Genomic DNA, 24,061 nt, shown 5'->3' on the forward strand with positions numbered 1-24,061 from the left:
AAACTGTTTTCTGTAGATATGGCAGTGAAAGGTTTCCCTCATGGTTGACTTCCAATTTTTTTTCTTAATCATATACATTTTTAGTTTATTGTAGAATGAAGTATTAGTTTTTGATATAGACTAAATCTCTTCCCATTTCTGTGTACTTCCATTTCTCTGACTGTCCAAATCTGCATAGAAGACTTTCTATCCTTCTTAATGGGTGCCTGGCACATAGTAAATGATTAGTAAATTCCAAATAATCATCTAAGTAATAATATAAAGGAGGCCTCTGATATCCCCTGGCAGAAATAAGCATTTATACTCAATGAGATGTAAAGGGATCTACAGCTAGACAAACAACAGATAAGTACTTAACCCTCAATGAAATATTACTGGTCATTTCCACACTCTACAAAGAGAGATTAAAAGAAAAGTTCACCTTCAAGAGGAGAGAAATATTCTTTCTGGTACACTAGGCTCTCCTGAGCAACCCTGAACAGATTCCTGAAATGATCAATTGCCTAAAATATCATCTAATCCTGACGTTTTCCTCTTCACTAGCTCATCTCCATGTTTTTCTCAAATGAGAAATCTCTATCCATTGACTTGTACTGGTATTGTTGTTGATGTTCAATCAGTTCATTTGGATCCAATTAGGGGTTTTCTTGATAAAGACAGTTTGGGTGGTGTGACATTACTTCTCCAGTTGCATTTCCAGACACTATACTGATACTTCCACTTTAGTCCCTATTCTAGGCTGAGGGAGTGAGGGACAGCAAGATTTGCTTTTGCTTTCAATTTCTCTTGTCCTTCCCACTCTTTCCTTCCTTACTATAAATGAGAGAAGCTTTTTGAAAAGCAACAGATAGAAGAGAGGAGAGGAGGAGAAACAGCACATAAAAGAGGATCTGAGAGAAAAAAGAAACTTGGGAAAGCATCCGTGAACAGTTTGGCTTGAAGCCCTGGGAAACAGGTATGAGTTACTTCCAAGTTTTGTCTTACCTTGTTTACATCTTTTCTCTTGAATGATTTTCTGAGTTTGTCTAAGGATTCAAACCCAGTGAGAATATAATAAAATATATTTGCTTGATAATGATTTTTGTAAACAGTATCCTCTGGCCTTAGCTACTTATTCAAAAGTCTAACATTGGCGCCTGGATTTTTGTTCTAGAGATTCATTCTGAAATTCATTCCTCTAAAAACAGTTCGAAGGGCTGAGGTTGACCAGTCTGTTCCACAGCCATTTCTCAGATGACAGAGGGGGGGAAATGCTTAAAGGAAAAAGGACAGATGACAGAGAGGGGAAACTTGGCTTCTGGTCCTAGTCCTGTCTCCTTTAGTTGTATGATTCGGGATAAATTTTTTAACTTCTAGGAGCCATGGTTTTCTCATCAGAAAAAGTAGAGATGAAATGATAGTACAAGCATGGGATGGGACCATATCATTTCGTGGGCTCTCTTATAGATGTGGGATCAATTCTCAGCCTTGTGGAGTGGAAACTACACTGGAACTGTATTTTTCAAGCCTGTAGAGCCTGGTTCTCTGTCACCAAGGCAATCTTATTGGCAGGGTAATTTATTCTTATTGGAAAAAGACAGAATCTACAAAGTTTGCAAAGACACCTAAGTTGACATCAGCTGAAAAATTATCTTATTTAAGTGAAGTCAGCACTTTGCTATTGTGCCCAGTGCACAGATGAGGAACCTGAGGTGCAGAAACATTAGGTCTGTGGTTACCCACAGGGCTGTGTAGCTGACAGGATATAAGTTTTAGTTTCTCCTGATTCTAGGTCCAGCGCTATATCCACCTTGCCATATGTCCTTGATATGCTCCATGTTAGGGGATGACACATCTTGTCATTTTTCCTTGTCTTTTCCTGACCCAAAATATCCTGGTGTTGGCCATTTTAAATTCATGAGAAATAAGCAAAGTCTTCTTGCACTTTATCACAATATCTAATGAGAACGATATTATACGATGAGTTCAAGATTGATATAGAGGAGAGTCTGTCCTCTATGTTTGATAAAGTGGAGGATGCCATGCTCCAACTTCTGGGATATTCCCAAGAGTAAATATTTACAGACCATCTACATTGGACCAGAAACTCAGAGGAAACATCAACAATCCAGGCAGATGGAATCTCTGGAAATCCTGGGAGACAGACAGGGAAAGTGACTCATGGTGTCCAGAAATGACAGTAAAGTGCTTTACAGATCTGACAACTTGTGTAAAGGCTGGCTTCAACTCTGGGCTCTGGACCTAGAGCCTCCCTTACATGGAGGAACTTAGGGTCTTATTGGAACAGCCACTGAGAGACTGGTTCTACATTCCTGTGCTAAGGTCAGAATTTTAGGTCCTTGTTCCCTATTTAAAAAGGGGAAACTTCCACTGTTGATTTTTTTGGTTTGGAGCTAAGGTTTCTTGGGTATAATTATCTCATAGGGATGAAACTCCTTCCACCAATGTAGGCCCACAACTGTTCTGCAATTTGTAATCAATCTTAGAAAGAGCCATGGGCCATTGGCAGGTTATATGACATCTATAGTTAGATAGCCAGGCTATGTCAGAATTTTTTGTCAGAAAGTATTTCTTTTTGATTCCCAACCCAATTCTATCCACTCTTCCAGGACGCCAGTGATCAAATCCACGCCACAGTCAAACCAAGGAGCTCTGTGGTGTCCATAAATTCACAGGACAAAACAGGAGTCAGAAAATAGAAATTGAATCGGATCTCTCTAGTGGGGTGGGAGAAGGGAGGTATGGACAGAAATCACCTCAGAGTCACTCAGGCAACACTAAGAAGAGACTAGCACCAGGCACTAATAAAAAACTATCTCAAAGCAGTTGCCCCAAACACTGTCCTACATTATTCCCTACCTCACACCACCTCATGGCCATGGCCACTGTGGACAGGGGCCAACATAATGCAAAAGGATATGATTGTTCAACCACGGACAAACTTCTAGCATGGGACTTTCAGATTGGAAATATTTTCTCTAGGTGTTAAGAATGTTCTAGGGATGAAGAATAAAGACTGGTCAAGGCAGTTCAGTGGTGCAGGGGATAGAGTTCTGGGCTAAGAGCCAGGAAGACCTGTGTCTAACCCCAGAAAGGATCTGCCTCAGTTTCCTCAGGTTAAGAATGGACATATTCATTGAACTTATCTCCCAGGCTTGTTATAAGGATAAAATTACATTTATAAAGAGCTTTATATCTCTTAAAGCACTACACAAAGGTTATTATTATAATCATCACCAATATTAATATCATCATTATCTGTCACCACCAGATCTGTATGCCTAAAAATAAAATTTCACAAATACAAGACAGTCTCTCTTCTGCTGTTGCTAATTTATAACTTAACTAGGCTGTCTCAGATAAGGATTATGTAAATTCTGGATTTTGATTGCTGTCTAAGGGGTTTCTCTGCATTTACAGGTGACCATGGCATCAGTAGTACCTATGGAGGCCCCCATATGTCTGGTAGAAAACCGAGATCGAAAACTAACAGTAAACCCCAAAGCCCTCCAAATTCTAACTTCCATCACCAAGCCAGTGGTGGTAGTAGCTATTGTTGGGTTGTACCGTACTGGGAAATCCTACCTGATGAACAGGCTGGCAGGAAAAAATGCAGGTAAGTGGAGACTGGAAGTCTGTATTTGCAGGATATTATACCATAGGGTTAGAGTTGCTACGAGGCATGTCTGAGACCTAATGAAGGTAAGTACCATTCTCTGTTGCCTTCCAGTCAGTCAACAAGCATTTATTAAGTGCCTACTATGTTCTAGAAATTATGCTAGTGCCAAGAATACAAAGAAATGAAATTTTAATCCCTGCTCTCAAAGAAGCTCGCAAACAAATGAGTACAGATGGAATCTATACAAGATACACAGGAGATAATCCTTAGAGGAAAAGTGCTAGCATGAAAGGATCCAGAAAAGCTTCTCACTTAATTGTAGCTCAGAATTGAAGGAAAACAGGGAAACCAAAAGGCAGTGAGGAAAAGGGGGAATATTCAGGGTAGGAGACAAGGAGCCAGGTGGTGGAATGTCCTCCAAAAAGCTAGACCATGCTTTTTTCATTTTTTCATTCATTGTGAAATTACCCCAGAAGAACTACACATGGAGACCAGTCTGCTCAGGCACTGAAAATGTCTGTATTTCTTAAAACACTGAGAAGTGTCCCTGTAGCAGTCCCCTGCTGACTTTTCTCTTAGAAACTGCCTGTCTTACTTACTGCCAGCCCTGTGTCTGCTCAGGGTTATGGCTTCTGCTCTGCATTATGTTGGTCTCACAAGGTGGTTGTTAGTTATTCCTGCTATTAATCAGAGCAGCCAAATCACAAGGGAGAAGCATTCTCAGCATATTGATTGCTTTCATAGAATCACCAACTGGGAGCTGAGAAGAGACCATAGGGGACATTTAATTAACTCCCCCCCTCTATTTTTTTTTGCTGAGACAATTGGGGTTAAGTGACTTGCCCAGGGTCACACAGTAAAGACGTGTTAAGTGTCTAAGACCAGACTTGAACTCAGGTCCTCCTGACTTCAGAGCTGTTGTTCTATTCACTGTGCCACCTAGCTACCCTTACCTTCCCTCTCTTTTTATAACTGAAGAAACTCAACGCCAGGGAGGCACAGTGATATTTGCCCAGAATCACATAAGTAGGGAACAACATAGGCAAGATTTGAACCCAGACCCTATTAGTCTCCTGTGAGGGCTTTCTGCTCTATACTACACTGGGGGTTGTGTTCTAAAATATTTTTGGAATTGACTTAGTTTGTTTCTATATTCAAAGTGAGCTCTGAAAAACATCTACAAGCTTACTTTTAGAATCTTCTCATTCTCCCTTTCTTCCTGTTAATAAATGAATATTTATTAAGCAACACACGTCAAGTACTGTGCTAAGAGCTGATAACAATATGAAATCAAAACAATCCCTGTTCTCAAGAGCATATTATAATTGAGCTTAATATTCTAATAAAGCACATACTATAATTATAAGCACAAGGTTTCACCTTGAAGTCACAGAAACATCCATTAACTAGGGGATCAGCAGAAAATCAGATGGTATTGCATCTTGTTTATTGTCTCTTTAATGATTAAATCCACCTTTATGAAAACTCTTTGTCAATACCAAGGATTGTTTTGGGGGGTCTTCAATTGCTAATGTGCCTACTGAAGAAATAGAAACCACAGCACCTGCAGAGTCAGTAGTTGGATCTAATGGTTTGTTCTTCTGGACCATGGCTGCCTGGGATGGGCTGGATTTAGCACTGGTGTCCAGGAGGAAGAGGATGCTGTTGTTTCCAGGGCTCTAAGACTTACCGGCTGCTAATAGGTGATACCAATAAGTGGCTGTGAGTCAGCTGCTGGCAATGGTGGTAGGGATGGTTTACCCCTATTTCCAAGGATTTAATCCCCACAATAATGGCAACAATGATCAGATTTAGGATTAGAGGGTAAGAATTTTACTCTTCCTCCTGGTTTTGGGAGAAAGGATTTGAGCTACCTCTTAAAGTCTGCTTAGAGGTGATGATAATATGGAGCTAGAAATTTGACCCACCTGGAGGCTTCTTTTCCACAAGATGAGAGTTTCATTCCTCTACAATCCACATTTGCATTGGTGGGCCAGACTGTCAAGAGGGATAATTGTCTGGTGCACTGCTGTTCACAAGTCTCCCAGGCTTACTTACCCTAATGTGACAGAGGGTTAGCAGTTGTGATAGTGGTAACTAGGACAATAGCTCATTTCATCTTATATGTATGTTTGTATATACATATATGTATATATACACAGCTACACACATATATGTGTATAAGATTCTTGATTTGGGACTGCAATTCTGGGTTTAAATCAAGTATTTCTGAACCCTACAAAATCTCATTAATTATTTTCATTGACTTGGGTGGAATTACTTTTCATTTTTATTTAATTATTTCTATATTTTGTCTCATAATTTTGTATATGGTTGGTAAAGAACTTTTCTTCTGTCAACAGCTGTGAAAATATAACCTTTCATCCATATTAACTCTTTTATAATGCAACATTTAAAACTTTAAATTATTGATGTATGGTATATAATATGCTGTAATATGTCTCCATTTCTCACAAAATTAGTATCCCTCTCTGATGAGACTCCTTTTCTACCAAGGCTCCCTACAAAAAAGAGAAAACACTCAGGGTTGCAAGACATTTAAACAAGTTTCCATCTCATGGGAATTACACCACTGGCCAGGAGCATGCACAAAATATCATTTGATTTTATTTAGCACTGAATGTTTTCAGTGCCAAAATGTCCTCTATCTCTCTCTTCATCAACCTAGGTAAACAAGAAGATAATCATTGCCAGACTTTTCTGGAATTAACTTTTTATAAGCGGCCACCACTGATGTCCCCCCCAAATAAAAATACAGTCCCGTCAAATTTTAGCATGTTATCATGGCTTATCATCCTACTTTCCCCTTTCTGGATTTCTCTCTGGAAACTGGCAAGGTACTCTGCTATCAGGAAGCCCTCACATTCCTCTAAAATGTGTGTAAAGACCTTTCAGTCGTGCCTCCACATAGTGAGCAGGGTTCCCACAACAGCATTTTTTCTAGGGATTCAAACTTACAAGAGCTGGGTATCTCTAGTGCTCACCCTCAAATCTAACAAATAATCCTGCTTTGCTACTGGCAAAGGTCAGGTTCAAGTTGGTCTTTTAATGACTGAAGAAAGTATAGTACTCAAATAACAACAATATTTAAAATAGTACAAATAATACGATAAATAAATATCTATAAACCAATACATTCCAAAATCTAAATGACAGAAAATAGTGAAAATAATATTTTGCTCAAGAGGAAAGCATTTGGGATTATCAGGGAATTAAGGAGAAGTACCACCTTTCTGCAAACTTGCGGTTTAAGGGCATATTGTGCAAGCCTTCAAAGGAGATAGCATGCTGAATCCAGAGTCAGAACCCAAGTTGTACTGTGGAATTGACTCACCAGGTGTTTCTGGGCAAGTTACTCATGCTAAGTTTGCCTCCTTTTCCCCAAATATAAAATGGATGCAATAAGAGCATTTATGTTACACAGCTGTCAATCAGAATCAAATCAGATAATATTTGTGAATTGCTTTGCACAGTGCCTGGTACATTGTAGGTGTTTCATAAATGCCTTCTGCTTCTACTTCTGTCTCCCATTTAGAGAAAGCTGGTTCATGTCAGGGCAGCTTTAGGAACAACTCAGAATGAAAGTGAAACTGGCTGGATTCTGGGAAGTCTTCTCATTTCTGGGTTGTGTGTGTGCTGAGAGGCAGGGGAGGGTGTAACTGGCCTGTGCTCCCAGCAGGGTAGAGGCTTTGACTTCCCATGTAGATAAGCTATCCCCTGTCACTTCAGGGCTTAGAAAGTTTCCTAGGGCTGGGTGGGGGAAGGGCACACAGAAATTCAATGACCTTCCTAGCCTGCCACAGCTGTCCTGCATCCTTTGTCCATTAGAAGCAATTGTTTCCTTGTTCTTTGCTAACAGCCTCTCTCACCTACTCTATTTTTTATACTTAGCTTTGCGGAGTTGGTCTAAACTTTTTGCAGCCTTGGGTGTGGCTGATATTGTTAAGGAAGATGGTGTTTCTCTGCACAGCAGAAGCTGCCACTGATCTTGTTTACCAATTTTGCCATAAGTCTTACCCCACAAGTCTAATCTCCCAGCTCTGGGTGAACTGAATGCAGGCAGTCCTCTGGCCCCAGCTGCTGATACTGGGTAATGCAGGACTGGGAAGCAGGAAGACCTGAGTGTGAAAGCTGCTTCCCGGCTGTGTCACCCTGGGCTACAAATTTTACAACCTCCCTCCTCCCTTAGTCTCCATTTCTTCCTCTGTGAAATGGAGATAAAAGAAACACACAGGTCCCAGGATTACTGTGAAGATGGAATGAGAGAACACACATGGAATGTGCTACATAAATGCTAGGTATGATTCTTCTTCTTCTTTCCTCATTGAGGAGGTTTCCCTGAGCTCTCTTTAAAGGTTTCTTTTAAGAGTTTGTTTGTTGCAGTCTCTGGACTTTCTGCCTCCACTGGGCCCTCATGTCTCCCCTTCCGTTGCAGGTTTCGCCCTGGGCGCTACTGTGCAGTCTGAGACAAAGGGCATCTGGATGTGGTGTCTCCCTCACCCCAGAAAACTTGACCATGTCTTAGTTCTGCTTGATACCGAGGGCCTTGGAGATGTGGAAAAGGTAAAAACAGTGACATTCTGCGCACTCAATTCTGTGTGTCCTAAAAAGGAATGACTTCTTACATGGGTTGTCACAAGAATGCTTGTGCAAGGTATCTGTGGGGTGATTGAGCCAGATGGGTCCTGGGTTGAGGCTGAGAAACTCTGAGCAAGAAGTCATGTTATGTAAACATATATGACCTATCCCAGGGATCTGCCACTCTCATCATATCGAGGACTTCCCAAACTTTTTTTCCAACTGCAGAAATAGGCCAAAAGAAGTTGGCCAAAAATCCCAAAATGAAGTTGACACTGAACCTCAGCTTAGACTGGTTGTCTGGGAACCCCATTTTCTGCAGGAGGTTTCCCTTTTTTAAGCTTCTGAAACCCCCCTTCTGAATCTCTTCCTACAAGCTATAAATTCACCAGTGAATAAAAAAGATCAATCCATCAAATAGCAAGTACTTGCTAAGAATCTACTTCCTACTAGGCTCAGAGGACAAAAATACTAAAGTCACACAGTCCCCAGATTCAAGAAGCAGCCAGCAGATCTAGTGGCTAGAGTGCTGGACTTGGCGTCAGAAAGATCTGAGTTTAATTCTGCTTCAAATATTCAGGTGCTGTGTGACCCTGAAAAAGTCACTTGACCCCTCTGCAACTCAGTTTCCTTATTTTTTAAATGGGGATAATAATAGTACCTACATTCTTTGGTCATTGTCAGGCTCAAATAAACTTTTGCAAAGGTAATATACAAATGCAAAGCAATGAACAGATGTGAGCTATTGGCTGGGTGTATAAAAAGCCAGGGAAAGTGATCATCTCAAATTCTATTTGAGAATTCTATAAGCATTCTATAACATCTGGTTGCTTTATTTTATGTGTATATTTTTGTTTTTATGGGTTTTTGCAAGGGTTCCACCCTTCCTCTGAGGGTACAAAGGGTTCCACCCTTCCTCTGAGGTTACAAGAGCTGAAATTGTTGGCTAGAGTATGGGATATGAATGGAACCATCTCTATGGGTGGCTCAGTTAGCTATACATGCTGAGGCCCCAAACTCCTTAGCATTTGATTCCTTGCCAATTTTCCCTTCTCCCTACCAAGGTCCATATTCATGGGCAAAATCTCTTATGAGCAAAAGTCCTAGGGTCCTTCTCAAGAGGATTATGACAATGCCAAGTCAATTCAATAAAAAATTATTAAGCAACTACTATGTGCCAAATACACTATGCCAAGTGCTAAGGATACAAATAAGAAAAAGAATATTACAAACTAATGGAGGAAGATAAAAGGAAGCTGAAATAAGAGAGAAGGAAAGGGGAGCTCCTGTGCAGGAATATTGCATGGAATCAAAACCTGTTGACCTGTAGACCTGCTGATAGAAAATGAATAGTTCCCTGGATAGTTTCAATCTAAGTCCCTCTAAAAGAAAGCTTTGGAAGAGCTTACTACTGTCCTCCAGTCAGAGGGGAGAGGCAACTGAGGCAGTTGAGAAAGTGTGGAGAATCACAAATTCAGTCAACCAGCATGGTGATGAAATTTCAGTTGATCAGCTTCTTTGGGGGAAGCATGGTAATCCCTGGGGTCCAAACCTCTGGCATAAAATGGAGAGATTTATTGTCAACATCCTTTCCCTTAGCAATGAAAAAACAGCTCTTTAGAAGATTTAAGAAATCTCCTCAGAACCCTAAGATAGCTCTCATGCTGGTTGCCCATGGCAATTTTTTGACCTTCACTCTTTCTCCTCACACCCATAGCCTACAAGATTTCTCCACGTTTCCAAAGTTCAACAATAACTCAGTAAAGTGTTCTTTGGTACCACTCAAAGTTCTTTAACTAACAGAATCCATGTCCTAAGGACAGATGGAATCATGAGATCCTTCCTTACATCTATTATCTCATCTTGCCTACCATGGCTTTTAGAGTACATGGAAATGGAGAGGTTTTGTGTCCTGCTTTCTAGAGCCCCCATGCCAGGGTGATTAAAATATACCTTCCTAGTGAAAAAAGTGATGAGGCAGGGCTCCCAAGGATGGTGGGAAAATAGAATCCCTTTATTTCAAGGACTTTCCCCTTTATGTAATGTAACAAAAACAACACCATGCACAGAGGAGCACATAAACAACTTGCTATTGTATGTAGTTTGCCACCTGGTATCAATCTTCTACCTGCTGTCACTCTGCTTCAATCTCCACACAGGTTTTCACTGCCTCTTGACTTCTCAGGAAGGGCAAGAGCCCTTAGGAGAGAAGGGGAACTGAACAAAACATTGTTAGCAAGTTCCTTCTGGGCTGAAGTTCCCCCACTGACTGTGATCTGTTAGATTATTAGATGCTAACTCAGGTTGTCTAAACAATTCTCTAGCTCATAGTTCACACCTTTAGTTCAAACCTGTAAAAGGAGTTTACAACTTTAGACTTCGGAAAAGGAGCTTGCTCATTGGTCAGTAAGGAGTTCCCATAAGCACCTGGGAGTACTCACAAGCCCATTCTCTGGGAGGATATAAGGAGCCACCAAAGCTGCCTCCCGGGACATTGAGTTTGGAAGGCAGTCTGGAAGGAAGCAGTCTGTATTGGGGAAGGACATGACTTCCCAAGAGAACTTCAGGGAAGCCCAAGGAGATTCAGAGCAGGATTCAGGAAGAAGAGGATTCGAGATTCTATCTTCATTCTGGCTGGAGGCTCCAGAAGCCTCCCAAGAAACCTGTTCACAGAGAAAAGGATAAACATAAAAGAAAAATCCCAGAGAAGGATTATAATTGAGAGACAATAGAACTTTATAATGACCCTCTACAGAGAGGGGAAAGGGAGAGAGGGATGAACATTACAAATAAGAAACAGGCATGAGATTTTCCCATACAAAAAGAGAAATCAGATAGACCCTAATTGGTACTGGGTACACACCTCAAGTGCTGCCAGTCAGTCTTTACTGACTTTACATTGTCCATCTGAGAGCTACAATCTCTTATACATACAGACACATGCACATGTGCACAAACACACACACACACACACACACACACACACACACACAAACACACACACACTCAGAAGGATTCAATAATGGACTCACTGTTTTGTAGGGTGACTCCACGAATGACTCATGGATCTTCGCCCTGGCCGTCCTGCTCAGCAGCACTTTTGTGTACAACAGCATGAACACCATCAACCACCAGGCCTTGGAACAGATGCAGTATCCTTTCAGAACATCTTTGACTATTTTCAATCCTAATTCTCTCTCATCAGGATAGATGATAAACTACCCACACTTTAGGGGCTGTCATCATGAGTTAATTTGCCCAGAAATATCGTCATTAGGTAGTCAACTTTCTTTGGCCAATTTCCCCAAACTAGAATGACTGATCCTTGGATGCTAGTCTGACAGTAAGCTCATAACTGAAATCTTGGATGGGCCTCAGTTAAGTTTGTAATAATACTTAAGTTTTCCACTTTCACATGGAAGAATTGTGAAACGCCCTGATCATTTTATCTTTCCTTCTGCTGCATCATTGCCAAGCTTCTTCTCTACTCTTCCTCATCTCACATTACTCATATATCTTCACAAACCTATCAACATAGATAGAAATACACACATATATATGTGTATATAGAGAGAGACCTCTATGCATGTATATAGTATAATAGTTTGTATATTAACTCTTCCATTAGAATATGAGCTCCTTGAAAGCAGAGACATGTTTTTAATCTTAATTTTTATATCTGTCACTTAAACATCTTTCTGATGCATACTAAACATTTAATAAATGCTTCATGATTGTCTGGTTCATTACAAGACTTTATGTTCTATTATTATAGCAAACAGAAAATAAATTGAGACTTGGGATCTCACCAAGGTAATTAAAGAAGCATCAAATTGATCAGAGACTTCCCAAAAAAGCTTACTTACCTGATTTGTGATTGAATTCACATAAGTACAGAAGGTCAGAAGAGGGAGAGAATTTCTAAGATTTGGTGGAGGTAAGAGAAGATCCCATAATTAGAGCTGAGAACTAATGGTCCTTTTCCTTATTGATAATCTTAGATATGTAACAGAGCTGACAGAACTAATCAAGATTAAATCCTCACCTCAAGCTGTTAGAGAAGAAGACTCAGCAGAGTTTGTGGGCTTCTTCCCAGACTTTGTGTGGGCAGTTCGGGATTTCACCCTGGAGCTTAAGATAAATGGATGTCCCATAACCCCAGATGAGTACCTGGAAAATGGCTTGAAACTCATCAAAGGTATTTTATTAGAAAGCAAGATTGGGCACATAAGTGGCCCTGGGCAGTACAGGATAACTGACACAAAATGGTTTCATTTTCTTTGGAGGTTAGATGCTGATTCCTAGAGCTTATTTTTTTGATTCTCAAGGATTATTGGAAGGGAGGCTTAAAGCTATAAAAGTTCTCCAAGCTTTGTTGAGAGTCAATTTATCTCTTTTTTTGTAGTTCCAGAATTTCCATAATCTAATGACCTTTCTCTGGTAGAATAGACCCTGACATAACTAACTCTTGCCAACTTCTTGATGGATTGGTATCCTATGAACTTACAAAAGAAGGAAAATGTTTGTATATTCCCTGCAGTTGGTTGGTGAACATGGAATTTCATAAAAGGGAATGACAGAATTTCAAAGATTATTTTATTTAGTCTGGGGCACAGCTTAAGGAATTCATCCTCTCTACTAACAGAATAGATCTTGTTCATAAACAAAAATAGATAGTTATGTCCTTGAGAAGGCCTGTTGTACATCAAAATAAGAATGACATTTGAAGTCAGAAGCCCTGAATTCAAGTTATACCTTTGGTGACTGCCTGGGAGACTTTGGGCAAGTCACCTCATACTTCTGACCCTCAGTTTCTTAATCTACAAAATGAATAATTAGGACTCCAAGATCTTAAAAAAAATTAACAATAAATAATTAAGAATATAAAAGCAAAAACAGTCTAATTAGGATGAGGGAGTTCCCCTTGAGAATTCTAGAGAAATACTGGCTTTATTTCTCTCAAATATATCTTACTTATCTAAAGATTTCTGACCGACCACAGATGGTCTAATTCAGCTCTGCCATTGCCTAATAACTTTTCTTTTTCTAATATATTTTATAATAGGTTATACATCTAAATGTACAAAGTTCTAATTATATACTCTTAGGTGGGGATGCTAATCTCACTGGAAATGTCTTTAAATCATGCTTGACAATAAACTCCTTCAATTACCATCAAAAATCATTAGTTAAATATCGACTCTATACAAGGGATTGGGCTAGGTGTTCAGCATATTAGGACAAAAATGCCTACCCTCAAAAAGATTATATGCTAGAAGGTTAAAAAATAAGTAGGTAAAAAGCATATATAGAATGGATGTGGGAAACTAGGGAGACAAAAAGGACTAAAGGACCACAGGGATCATCAAAGGCTTCTATAAGAGATACTGTCAAAACAGAGGGCTACAGAAAATTGTGGGTTCCAAGGGAAGAGGTGATGGGGAGAAAAGTCTAGACATATAAACTCCCTGGCCATAAATATGCAAATGAGTAATGGAATGTCATATAGAGAGAATAGGAAGGCCAGTGTGACTGAATTAGAGGATGAAAGGAGAATAATATGAATTCAATCTAGAAGGATTAGAACTAGATTGTAATAGCAAAGAGTCATGTTTACATTTGGTTTCAGAGGCACTAAGGGAGCACTACGGCTAGCTTCTGGAGCCATACAATGTCATAATCAGACTTGTCCATCTAAAGTATCAGATTGGCAAGAGATATTATAAGGGTAGAATGAGCAAGTCACTGGATATAGAGAGGGAAAGGAAGTGTAGAGAATGACTTCTGAGAGAGTTGCATCTCAATGACTAATTCTGTTTATAATGATAGAATTATTACCTTCAAACAAAAAGCGTCTCTTCAAGTTTTGCATCTTGTTCATATTAAGAAGCCACAATTCTCTTTTTACATTATCTATAATTAGTCTAATAATTTGCCAAGTTCTTCCTAATCTTAGCTCAACTATGAATCTGGAGAGATTCCATTCAGATTTGGGGCAAATCTATTTTCTCTCCATGTTTTTAGGTATCTCCTCTGAATAACAAAATACTTTATTATCCTGACTCCAAATGAATGATGAAACCTATTGAGAAGTGCAAAGTTTTCCATCTGCCTTAACTAGATAATAGGGAAGACAGAGATAGAAAAAAGTTCTTGGGGGAAAGCTCTAAAGAATTACACAACTCACTATCAGTCAATACAAAGTTTTTGATTTCTAATAATCTATCCCTAAATCACTTCTAGTTTTAAAAATTCTGTGCCTACTATTCTGCCTTAGGATTGGATAAATGAAGACTTGGATATAGTAATTGCCAGGCTTAAGCATGTTCATCACTCCCTTATCCCAGGCCTATGCCTTACATAATTTCTATTTTCCTGTCCTTCAGGCAATCATCCCAAAATTCAAAGGGCCAACCTTCCACGAGAGTGCATCAGAAAATTCTTTCCAAAACGGAAGTGTTTTATATTTGACTGTCCAATATATGATAAGAAACTCTTAACCTGTCTTCAAAATGTCCAAGAAAGCCAGCTGGAGCCTGCATTCAAGAGTCAAACAAACAACTTCTGCTCATACATCTTTTCCAATGCAAAACCCAAGATCCTCAGTGGGGGCATCATGGTTAATGGGAATCGTGAGTTGGGTTTTTTGTTTTGGTTTTGTTTTGGGTTTTTTTTTTTTTTGCTCCACTGAATACTTATTGGGGATTGGATATGTGTTCTTTGTTTCTTTCTATGTGCACAGGTACTGTAAGATATTTGTTTTCATCTCCTTTTTATTTCCCTGAATTTTAGTTTTAAAATCCCTAAGAATATGTACTCTGAGACAACACTAATGATATCTGGTGGAGATTAAACTAGATTAAACTAAATTAGAGAGGTGCCACAAGTAGAAAGAAAGGTAATTGCTTTAATTCTCCAAAGGTAAAGTGAATGGATTTAGTAGAGTATAAACCAGTGACTTGGACTTCTATTTTTGAGACTATTGTAGAGCTCATTATAGGAAACAGTGCTCACTAAAATCCAGCAGATTAAGCAAATTTCCTTGTTTGACACTGTAACTGGATTGATGTAGATCATAAGAAATAGTGTCAATTTAGGATAGTGAGATTGCAATACATAACAATGTATCGTGCTATGATAATGAGAGTGATACAAAATAGACGGCCATACTCTTAGGCAGATTCAGAATATATTAAATGAACAGCTCTTCAAAACAGCCCTTAATAACTTGAGGTCAAATTAAAGAGAATTCTATAATGCCATCCCTCAAGGTTTTAAAACATCCTCAATAATATTGACAGAATTATAAAAAATGCCAATAGAATCATAATATAATGTGCAGATGGTGCAGAAGAATAACTGATACAATCAATGAATAAAACAAGATTCAATGTTATCCTGGTAGAATCACATAGTGACTCCAAATGAATGATGAAACCTATTGAGAAGTGCAAAGTTTTCCATTTGCTTTAACTAGAGAATAGGGGAGATAGAGATAGAAAACAGTTCTTGGAGGAAAGATCTAAAAAAATTGCACTGATTACTCACTATCAGTCAATAGTCTCAAATACAAAGTTATTCAAGTCTTCACTGTCAAGAATGAATGAAGTATTCAAATCCAGTCAGGCCACATCTGGAATTCTGTGATCAGTCCTAAGTACCTCGCTTTAGGAAAGACATATTTCCAAAACAGTTCAAGGAGGTACCTAAAATCAGTGAAAGAACTGAACAAGCCCTTGGAAGAAGGCTTACAATCAATTGCTTGATTCCAGAAGTCAAAATTAGGAGAAATGCATAGAGTTTGCCAACAGGCATATTTAGGTGTGAAAAAAAATTGAGATTTCCTAATCATTTTATTTGTTTAAAAAAATAGAAGAGGCTACATTGAGTTATCCTGCTCTCCTTTTTAGTCAAGATTAATTGTTCTTGGAAGCCACTGGCTAAGAATATTATCAAAGAGATCCTTGCCCAGATATAGGTTCTACTAGTTAAGTAACACTTTGATAAAATTGAATGAAGGTTGCTCTTTGCCTCATCTTGTATAACAGGTTTGGGAAAGCTGCTAGAGACCTATGTGAGGACAATCTCTAGTGGTGACGTTCCCTGCCTGGAGAATGCAGTGTTGTCTTTGGCTCAGATTGAGAATTCAGCTGCTGTGCAAAAAGCTGCAAAGCATTATGTGGAGCAGATGGCCCTGAAAGTGGACTTCCCCACAGAAACCCTCCAGGACCTGCTAAGCGTCCATACAGAGTGTGAGAAGGAAGCCATCTCAATTTTCATGAAGCATTCTTTCAAGGATGAGAACCAGAAGTTTCAGAAGGAATTGGTGGTGTGTTCTCTCATTTATTTATACTTCCCCTTTTACTTCGCTTTTTAAATTTTTTTTTATTATTATAACTTTTTATTTACAAGATATATGCATAGATCCTTTTTCGGCATTGACAATTGCAAAACTTTTTGTTCCAACTTTTCCCCTCCTTCCCCATCTCTCCCCCAAATGACAGGTTGACCAAAATATGTTAAATATGATAAAAGTATAAGTTAAATATAATATATGTATACATGTCCAAACAGTTATTTTGCTGTACAAAAAGAATCAGACTTTGAAATAGTGTCCAATTAGCCTGTGAAGGAAATCCAAAATGCAAGCAGACAAAAATAGAGGGATTGGGAATTCTATGTAGTGGTTCATGGTCATCTCCCAGAGTTTTGTATCTGGGTGTAGCTGGTTTGGTTCATTACTGCTCTATTGGCACTGATTTGGTTGATCTCATTGTTGAAGAGGGCCACGTCCATCAGAATTGATCATTATGTAGTATTGTTGTTGAAGTATATAATGACCTCCTGGTCATGTTCATGTCACTCAGAATCAGTTCATGGAAATCTCTCCAGGCCTTTCTGAAATCATCCTGTTGGTAATTTCTTACAGAACAATAATATTCCATAACATTAATATACCACAATTTATTCAGTCATTCTCCAATTGATGGGCATCCACTCTGTTTCCAGTTTCTGGCCACTACAAAGAGGGCTGCCACAAACATAGTCCCTTTCTCTTCTTTAAAATCTCTTTGGGATATAAGCCCAATTTACTTCGCTTTTCTGAAACTGATCAGACACTTTCCACTTTTTTTAATCTGTATTCCCAGTCCATTACAGAAGAATATGTTCTCTCCAAAGAGCTAGAGACATGAAAGCCCAAATCTCACTTGCCATGAAAAGATACTACCTCTTGTGATACATTGAAATCGATTAATTCTTAGGAAACAAAACATCACCCACTCATATATTTGTTAAATAGATGGCATTAGAGCTCTCTCAAAGCTCAGTGGAGTTTTTCTTGAATTCACAGACTTACTCATCTCTATACATACACCTCCCCGTGCCTAGCAACCTGAGATTCTTTTCAGGAACTTCTCTTGCCAGTCCAAATACCTGCTCAGTCTTACTCAGCCTGGTAGCTCTCCCTTGCTTTAGCCCAAGGCAAAATCAATTCTTATGAACATACAAGACCAGCAGGGACATGTTGGATGTAATCACCTCACTTGGAGGTTAAGAACTTTGGGCTCCAAAGAGGATAGTGACCTGGATAAAGAGGAGCAGATTTAAAACCGGAGCCAAAGTATCTTAGTTCCCTGGAGTCAGAATTTGAAATTTTATTCTCCTTCACTATACAGCTTTCCAAAAAAGAAAAGCAGATAGACCTTTTCTTGACAGTTTCTTGAGAATATCACTCCCTTCCCAATAAAATAGGGAATAAAAAAACTTTTGAGGCGTCATGTCAATATCTTCTCTTATTGTTACTACTGTTAACATCTCATCCTTTTCTCTGTTTTTTTTTTTTCTGCTTCATTGGCAGCAAATCTTAGAAACCAAGAAGGATGGTTTTATACGTCAAAATGAAGAAATATCAACCAAATGTTGTCAAACTCAGCTTGAGTACCTCTCACAGTCCCTGAGAGAAGCCATTTCTAAAGGCACCTTCTCTGTGCCAGGGGGTTACAATCTCTTCAAGAAAGAAAAGGAAGAAATAATAAACAATTATCTTCAAGTGCCAAGGAAAGGGCTAAAGGTAAGGAAAAACCTGGAGGCCAGGAGTTACAAAAAGGATTCCATTGTTTCCACTGGGTATTGGAGCAGTGACTGTCTTCTACCAATAACACTCAGGAGGAGAAAATCTAGACCATCTTAGATTTTTTAGTTCACATCTCAACTAGAAGTTCTTGACAGAAATCTCTTCTTCCTGCCTAGAGAATAAACTGTGCAATTTAGGAAGCTAGGCTATAAGAGGGTCCTAAGAGGCCAGGCCCAATGCAGGCTGGCCTAGTACCTCAAGTTCAAGCTTGCAATGAAATGTGACATCCACAGCTGGACCTCCTTGTGGCCTGGCTTTTTGGTATTCACTGACCAATAGGTCACATCAGAGGTTTCTATGTTTATTCTCCTGAGATAATCATGTTCCAAAGATGTTTTCAATATCTTTTTAAAAACAAAAGAAAGAAGAAGAAGAAGAATCCAACCTATATAGCAGATATCATTCCTACTCTTATCAACATCCGACTTAATCTGGGGATAATTATGTATGTCTGTCTTTTATGGTTGTTCAGGCAGATGAGGTCCTCCAAAGGTTTCTACAGTCATTGGCAGTGACAGAAGAGTCCATCCTGCAGACAGATCAAGCTCTCACTGAACAAGAGAAGGCCTTGCAAGGTAAACAGATAAGGGCTTTGATGATCTAGTCATGCAGGGGATTGGGGAGGTTTGGAACGAAATTCTGCATAATGGCCTCATTATGACATGAACATTTTCCCAAAATACTTGGGATTTCTTTTTATCTTTTCCATTCTCTGTGGGATTTGTAAACAGCAACTGGGACTATGATCAGCAGGTCAGAGAGGCTGCTCCCTCAGACTTTCTGAGCTCTACTTTTCTCAATCTAATATAGAAAAAAGAATTTAGGAATTTTTCATAATCAGTTTGGGTTCTAAGTTCAGGAGAAAATCCATGTGCCACTTTTCTGCTCAGTGACCTTCAATGAGTCCCTACTACTTGGAGGTAACTCCAGAATCAGATATAAACTCCTCTCTAATATTTAAGAATCTTCAAAAGTTAGCCTGTTCTTATCTTTATTGCTTCTGAAAAGTTATTGCCCTCCATGTATGACATTTTTCAGCAGCACCAACTTACTTGAAGTTCCTCCATCATAGGAATACATCTCTGATCTCTAGGCCTTTCCACTAACTATCCCTATGCAATTAATGCTCTGCCTCATACCACAGCTAACCTTCTACCTTCTTCAAAAGGCCTTTTCTCATCCCTCCAGTTTTTAAAGCCAAATTCTTTATTCATATTTTCTCCCATTATCTCTCTTTCTGTCTTTCATCTGAATAATTATTCGGATACTCTTTCTTCCCTATTATAGGAGTTGTTGTTACTCCATTAGCAAAAATTATTTTACATGTTTGACACAGTACCTGGCCCCTAGGAAGCACTTAAAAATACTTGCTGACTGATAAATGAAATTTAGTCATATCTGATTTAAATTTCTAATGTTTCCCATCCCATCAAAAAGCTGAACAGTTCAAAAAAGAAGCAGCTGAAAAGGAAAAGTTGTTGTTGAAACAGCAACAAATTGAAATGCAGAAAAATATGGAAGCTCAGCAGAAAAGTTATGAAGAAAACATCATCCAATTGAAAAGGAAGATGGAGGAAGAAAGGAATAAGATCCTGGAAGAACAGAATAGGATCCTGGATGCTAAACTAAAGGTATGGAGAGATTGGGATTAATGGCTATACTTGGGAGGTTAACACACTACCATGACTGGAAATAGTTGGGCAAATAAACAGAGAAGGCAAATTTTCCTACTTGTGTATCAGCATGATGGAGAGCAAAGGACCCTGGACTTTTCGTCAGAAGCTCTAGGTCTAAGCCCTTTTCTCCTCCCCATCCTTAATTTTCTCACCTGTAATATAGGATCACTAATATATGCCTTACTGAGTGTACATTATTGTTGTACAGATCCAATAAATTTTGTGTCACTCATAGAGCAACCCCAATTCTCCCAGGCAAGTTTAAATTAAGCTCAAGTAAATCTTCACCTCCTTATCCCATAAAATTCAAAGTTGTCAAGGCCCTACCAAAGCCTATGTTTTTCTAGTCAACCAGAAGACACCAGAAGCTTTTCTGTTGCCTCCCATTTATACAAGGCTGACAACTTAGCACACAGTCATCAGTCCAGAGAACATCCCTTAGAGCTTTTTCTCCCATAGGAGACCCATGAATCACCTCTGAGCTTTGAGCTTTAATTGGAATGGACCTTTTCCCCTCAGTAGAAGACTCCAGAACCTAAAGACCAAACTCTCTGAGACAAAGGTCCAGGGCCATCCTAACTACTTTGTGCATTCAGGCTTAAATAATTATTTATTATTTTATTTGTTCTATTTATTCCTTATTCTATTCCTGATCAGCACTCTACAGTAATATCTCTGCCAAGTTCCTCTCTGTCTTGAAGTCAAAAAGTCCTGGCTTAACTTCCATTGCTGAACTTGTCCCAGATAGAATCTGCTAAGGGATACCTTTCTGAAAACTGTAGAGGGCTAAGTTCAAGGCCCCCCATAATGTGTCTTTGGCTCTTTCCTGCAAATGTAAGAGAGTGAGCTGGTCCAGTAACCTCACTGCTATAAGTAACTGGAGCGACACTTACTAATTAGTGTCTACTAGTACAATCAGCATTACTCTACAGGCTCAGAGAAACCCTGGGGATAATGGAAAGGTTAAATGACTTGTCCTCAGCCACATAGATGGGATATGATATATCAGAACTTTAATTCAGGTCTTCCTGATTCTAAAGCTCTAACAATGTCACTCTGCTTTTTACAACTGAGTGCTAAGAAAGGTACAATGGCAAATGTAAACTCAGGGGACAAGACCATTTATTCTGCAAACAACTATATTCCTACTATTTTGTATATAATTGTGATAGCAAAAAGTTTCCATAACATTTAAAAAAAAAGACTTGAAAACCACCAAGCGTCATGAACCTTTATGGTCCAGTGATAAGGACTTTTAAGCCCATAACACAGAGAGGGACATCTCAAAGGGAACTGGATTAGATTTTCACACTTTACCTGCTTCTGACTGAATCCCTTAGATTCCCACCAAAGGCTCTCTGTCCTCAAAAAAGATCCTAAAAAAAATCCAAACTGTGTGTGACTTCATGGACAATGCAAGCTGATTGCCGAGGACCCTGAGTTTAGGCTGCTAGAATGACGTCAAGTATCTCAGACTGACTGAGTCAATTGTACCTTCCTACCTGAGACCCAAACTGCTGAGTCCTGGAGGAAGAACATATGCAATAGCGGACCTACCCAAAGAACCACAGGATAGAAGAGGCCCTGTCTAAACACATGGAATAACTAGCCAGGCTTATAAAGCAGATATTGATCCACATTCAACACATTATTGTTGATCAGAGGGCCAAGCTTCTTTGAAATTGACCTGAAGCCATACTGAGTCACTCTCTAGATAGCATTTTGTGCCTCTTTTTTTTTTTAAACATGTGGGCCATTTGAATAGCAATTGAGAATAATGCTGAAGATGAGAGCTAGCATTTTTATATGTCACTAAGGTTTAAAAAGCAAATATCTCACAACAAACTGGGGAGTTGGGGCTATTATAGGTTAAAGAACATGACTCCAGTCACAGCTAGGAAGGATCAAAGATAGGATTCATACTCAGATATTCCTCATTCCAAGTCCAGCATTGTGCCATCAAGCTCCTCTCCACTTAGGACCATGATTCCAATACAAGTGGCCCACTATTCAGCTGTTACAGATTTGAGCATTGAGATTCCACTCTAGTCTCCAGTAGTGGGGAAGTATCAAGTCATTACAGAGAAGAACTAACTTCTAGCTGGTTTTTCTCACCACCCAGGAATGTCTCCTGAGGAGACATCCCTACTGCCTTTCCCCCTTCTTCTAATCTATTTAGGGCTCACACTTCATGCAGTAGAAATACGTAGAGACCCAAAGTGCAATGCTGATATCCTATTGTCTTCCCTTAGGAACAAAAAAGGCTGTTGGAGGAAGGATTTCATGAGAAAGCTGAAGAGATGAACAGACAGATGGAGAATCTACAAGAAAAGATGAGGGAGGCTGAGAGTAAAAAGTCCTCCTGGTGGGCCACAGCTTTAGATGCTTTTAGCACTGGATTGATGATCATCTTACCGGGTGCAGGAAAACTCATTGGATTGGGGTTAAATGCATTGAGCAGATGTTTTAAATGACCAAATGAATTTCAGTTTCTCAAAAAAAGTTAAAGAAAATATTTGTTCCACCTAATGAATGAAACATGGCACTGATACCTTATAATATGTGTGTTAATATATGAATGGGTTTATGTTCCCTGCTTTTAATTCGTGTAAGTATTAAAAAATAAAGCAGATGCTCACTATATAAGATAAAAAGACAAAGGAGTCAATTCATACTAAAAGCATCCATGTCCTCAGTGTAAGTGAGATGAGACATCAACCAACTAAATGAAAGACTTTTATTCTTTAGGTAAATGGTCTGGAAGACAGGAAGCTTCAGTTTCTCCCCTTCTGTTCAATAGCTCAGAGGTTTCAGAGCTAGAAGGAGCCTGGAAAAGCATGAAATCTAACTTCCTCATTTTACTTGTGGCTTCTTGTTGGTGCGATAGGTGGAGAGGAATGAGTTGAAATCTAACAGCAGGCAAGGGCTGTATATAAGCTGGAGGACCCTAAGAAAACTAAACCTCTCTGTGCCTTAGCTTCCTCATCCCCAAAATGAGGAAAAATCATAGCACCTATTTCACAAACTTGACATGAGGATAAAATGAGTATAACACTTTGAAGACTCAAAGTGCTATGTAAATGCTAGCTCTTAATATTATGAAACTCCAGGGCACAGAAATACAGTGATTTTTCCAAAGTCACACATAAGATGGAACTTGTACTGAGGTTTCTTGTCTCCAAACATGATCTGGCAATCATGGAAGCAGGTCTCAACTTCTCTTCAGAGATGACAAAAATTTGTCCCTTATGCTTCTTAAGATTTTTTAAAGTGCAAGTAGAATAGCGTTTTATTTTGAAACCCCCAATTATATTTTGAAATAGAAATATTTCTGTGTTATCATATGTTATATGTTTTCACTCTATGGTCAGAAGACCTGAACTCAAATGCCTTACTACCTGTATGATATAGAATAAAGCATTTAACCAGCCTCAGTTTCCTTCTCTGTGAAATAAACGTGCTGAACTAAATGGTCTCAAGTCTCTTCCAATTCTAAATCCTATTGCTTTTTGGTAAATATTAGGGGGTCTCAGAATCCTCTCTCTACCGTTGTCCAGAAGATGTTCAACATTTCCTAATCCAAAAAGCCTCACTTCTAAAATATATAGAGAATTGACTCTAATTTATAAGAAATCAAGCCATTTTCCAATTGATAAATGGTCAAAGGATATGAACAGACAATTTTCGGATGAAAAAATTGAAACTATTTCTACTCATATGACAAGGTGTTCCAAATCATTATTGATCAGAGAAATGCAAATTAAGACACCTTTCAGATTGGCTAAGATGATAGGAAAAGATAATGATGAATGTTGGAAGGGATGGGGGCAAACTGGGAAACTGGTGCATTGTTGGTGGAGCTATGAACAGATCCAACCATTCTGGAGAACAATTTGGAACTATACTCAAAAAGTTATCAAACTGTGCATACCCTTTGATCTAGTTACTACTGGGTTTATATGCCAAATAGATACTAAAGAAGGGAAAAGGACCCATATGTGTAAAAATGTTTGTGGCAGCCCTTTTCATAGT

The 24,061-nt window shown here is 39.0% G+C and overlaps 1 protein-coding gene across 2 annotated transcripts; it reads left to right on the top strand.

The window, feature by feature from the left end:
- Nucleotides 1–816: 816 nt before the first annotated feature.
- LOC141541805 (guanylate-binding protein 3-like) lies at nucleotides 817–23,499 on the top strand. Of its 2 annotated transcripts, XM_074266294.1 has the most exons (11): nucleotides 817–955; nucleotides 3,421–3,616; nucleotides 8,076–8,203; nucleotides 11,261–11,370; nucleotides 12,220–12,416; nucleotides 14,605–14,850; nucleotides 16,267–16,547; nucleotides 18,078–18,290; nucleotides 18,826–18,928; nucleotides 19,791–19,984; nucleotides 22,282–23,499. In XM_074266294.1, the coding sequence occupies exons 2-11, from the start codon at nucleotides 3,427–3,429 to the stop codon at nucleotides 22,501–22,503; spliced, it is 1,884 nt and encodes a 627-aa protein (XP_074122395.1). In that variant the 5' UTR covers nucleotides 817–955; nucleotides 3,421–3,426; the 3' UTR covers nucleotides 22,504–23,499. The 2 variants fall into 2 exon arrangements, with proteins under 2 accessions (XP_074122395.1, XP_074122396.1); XM_074266295.1 differs by lacking the exons at nucleotides 817–955; nucleotides 3,421–3,616 and adding an exon at nucleotides 7,722–7,938.
- Nucleotides 23,500–24,061: the final 562 nt, after the last annotated feature.

The sequence above is a fragment of the Sminthopsis crassicaudata genome, chromosome 4 (assembly GCF_048593235.1).
Source record: "Sminthopsis crassicaudata isolate SCR6 chromosome 4, ASM4859323v1, whole genome shotgun sequence".
In the NCBI taxonomy this organism is placed as follows: domain Eukaryota; kingdom Metazoa; phylum Chordata; class Mammalia; order Dasyuromorphia; family Dasyuridae; genus Sminthopsis; species Sminthopsis crassicaudata.

Bases quoted from the DNA above. Each gene is read 5' to 3' on its own strand.
- LOC141541805 (XM_074266294.1), top strand. From the start codon at position 3,427: ATGGCATCAGTAGTACCTATGGAGGCCCCCATATGTCTGGTAGAAAAC. The intron at 12,417-14,604 runs GTATTTTATTAG...CCTGTCCTTCAG, and splicing joins TGGCTTGAAACTCATCAAAG to GCAATCATCCCAAAATTCAA. The intron at 18,929-19,790 runs GTAAACAGATAA...CCCATCAAAAAG, and splicing joins ACAAGAGAAGGCCTTGCAAG to CTGAACAGTTCAAAAAAGAA.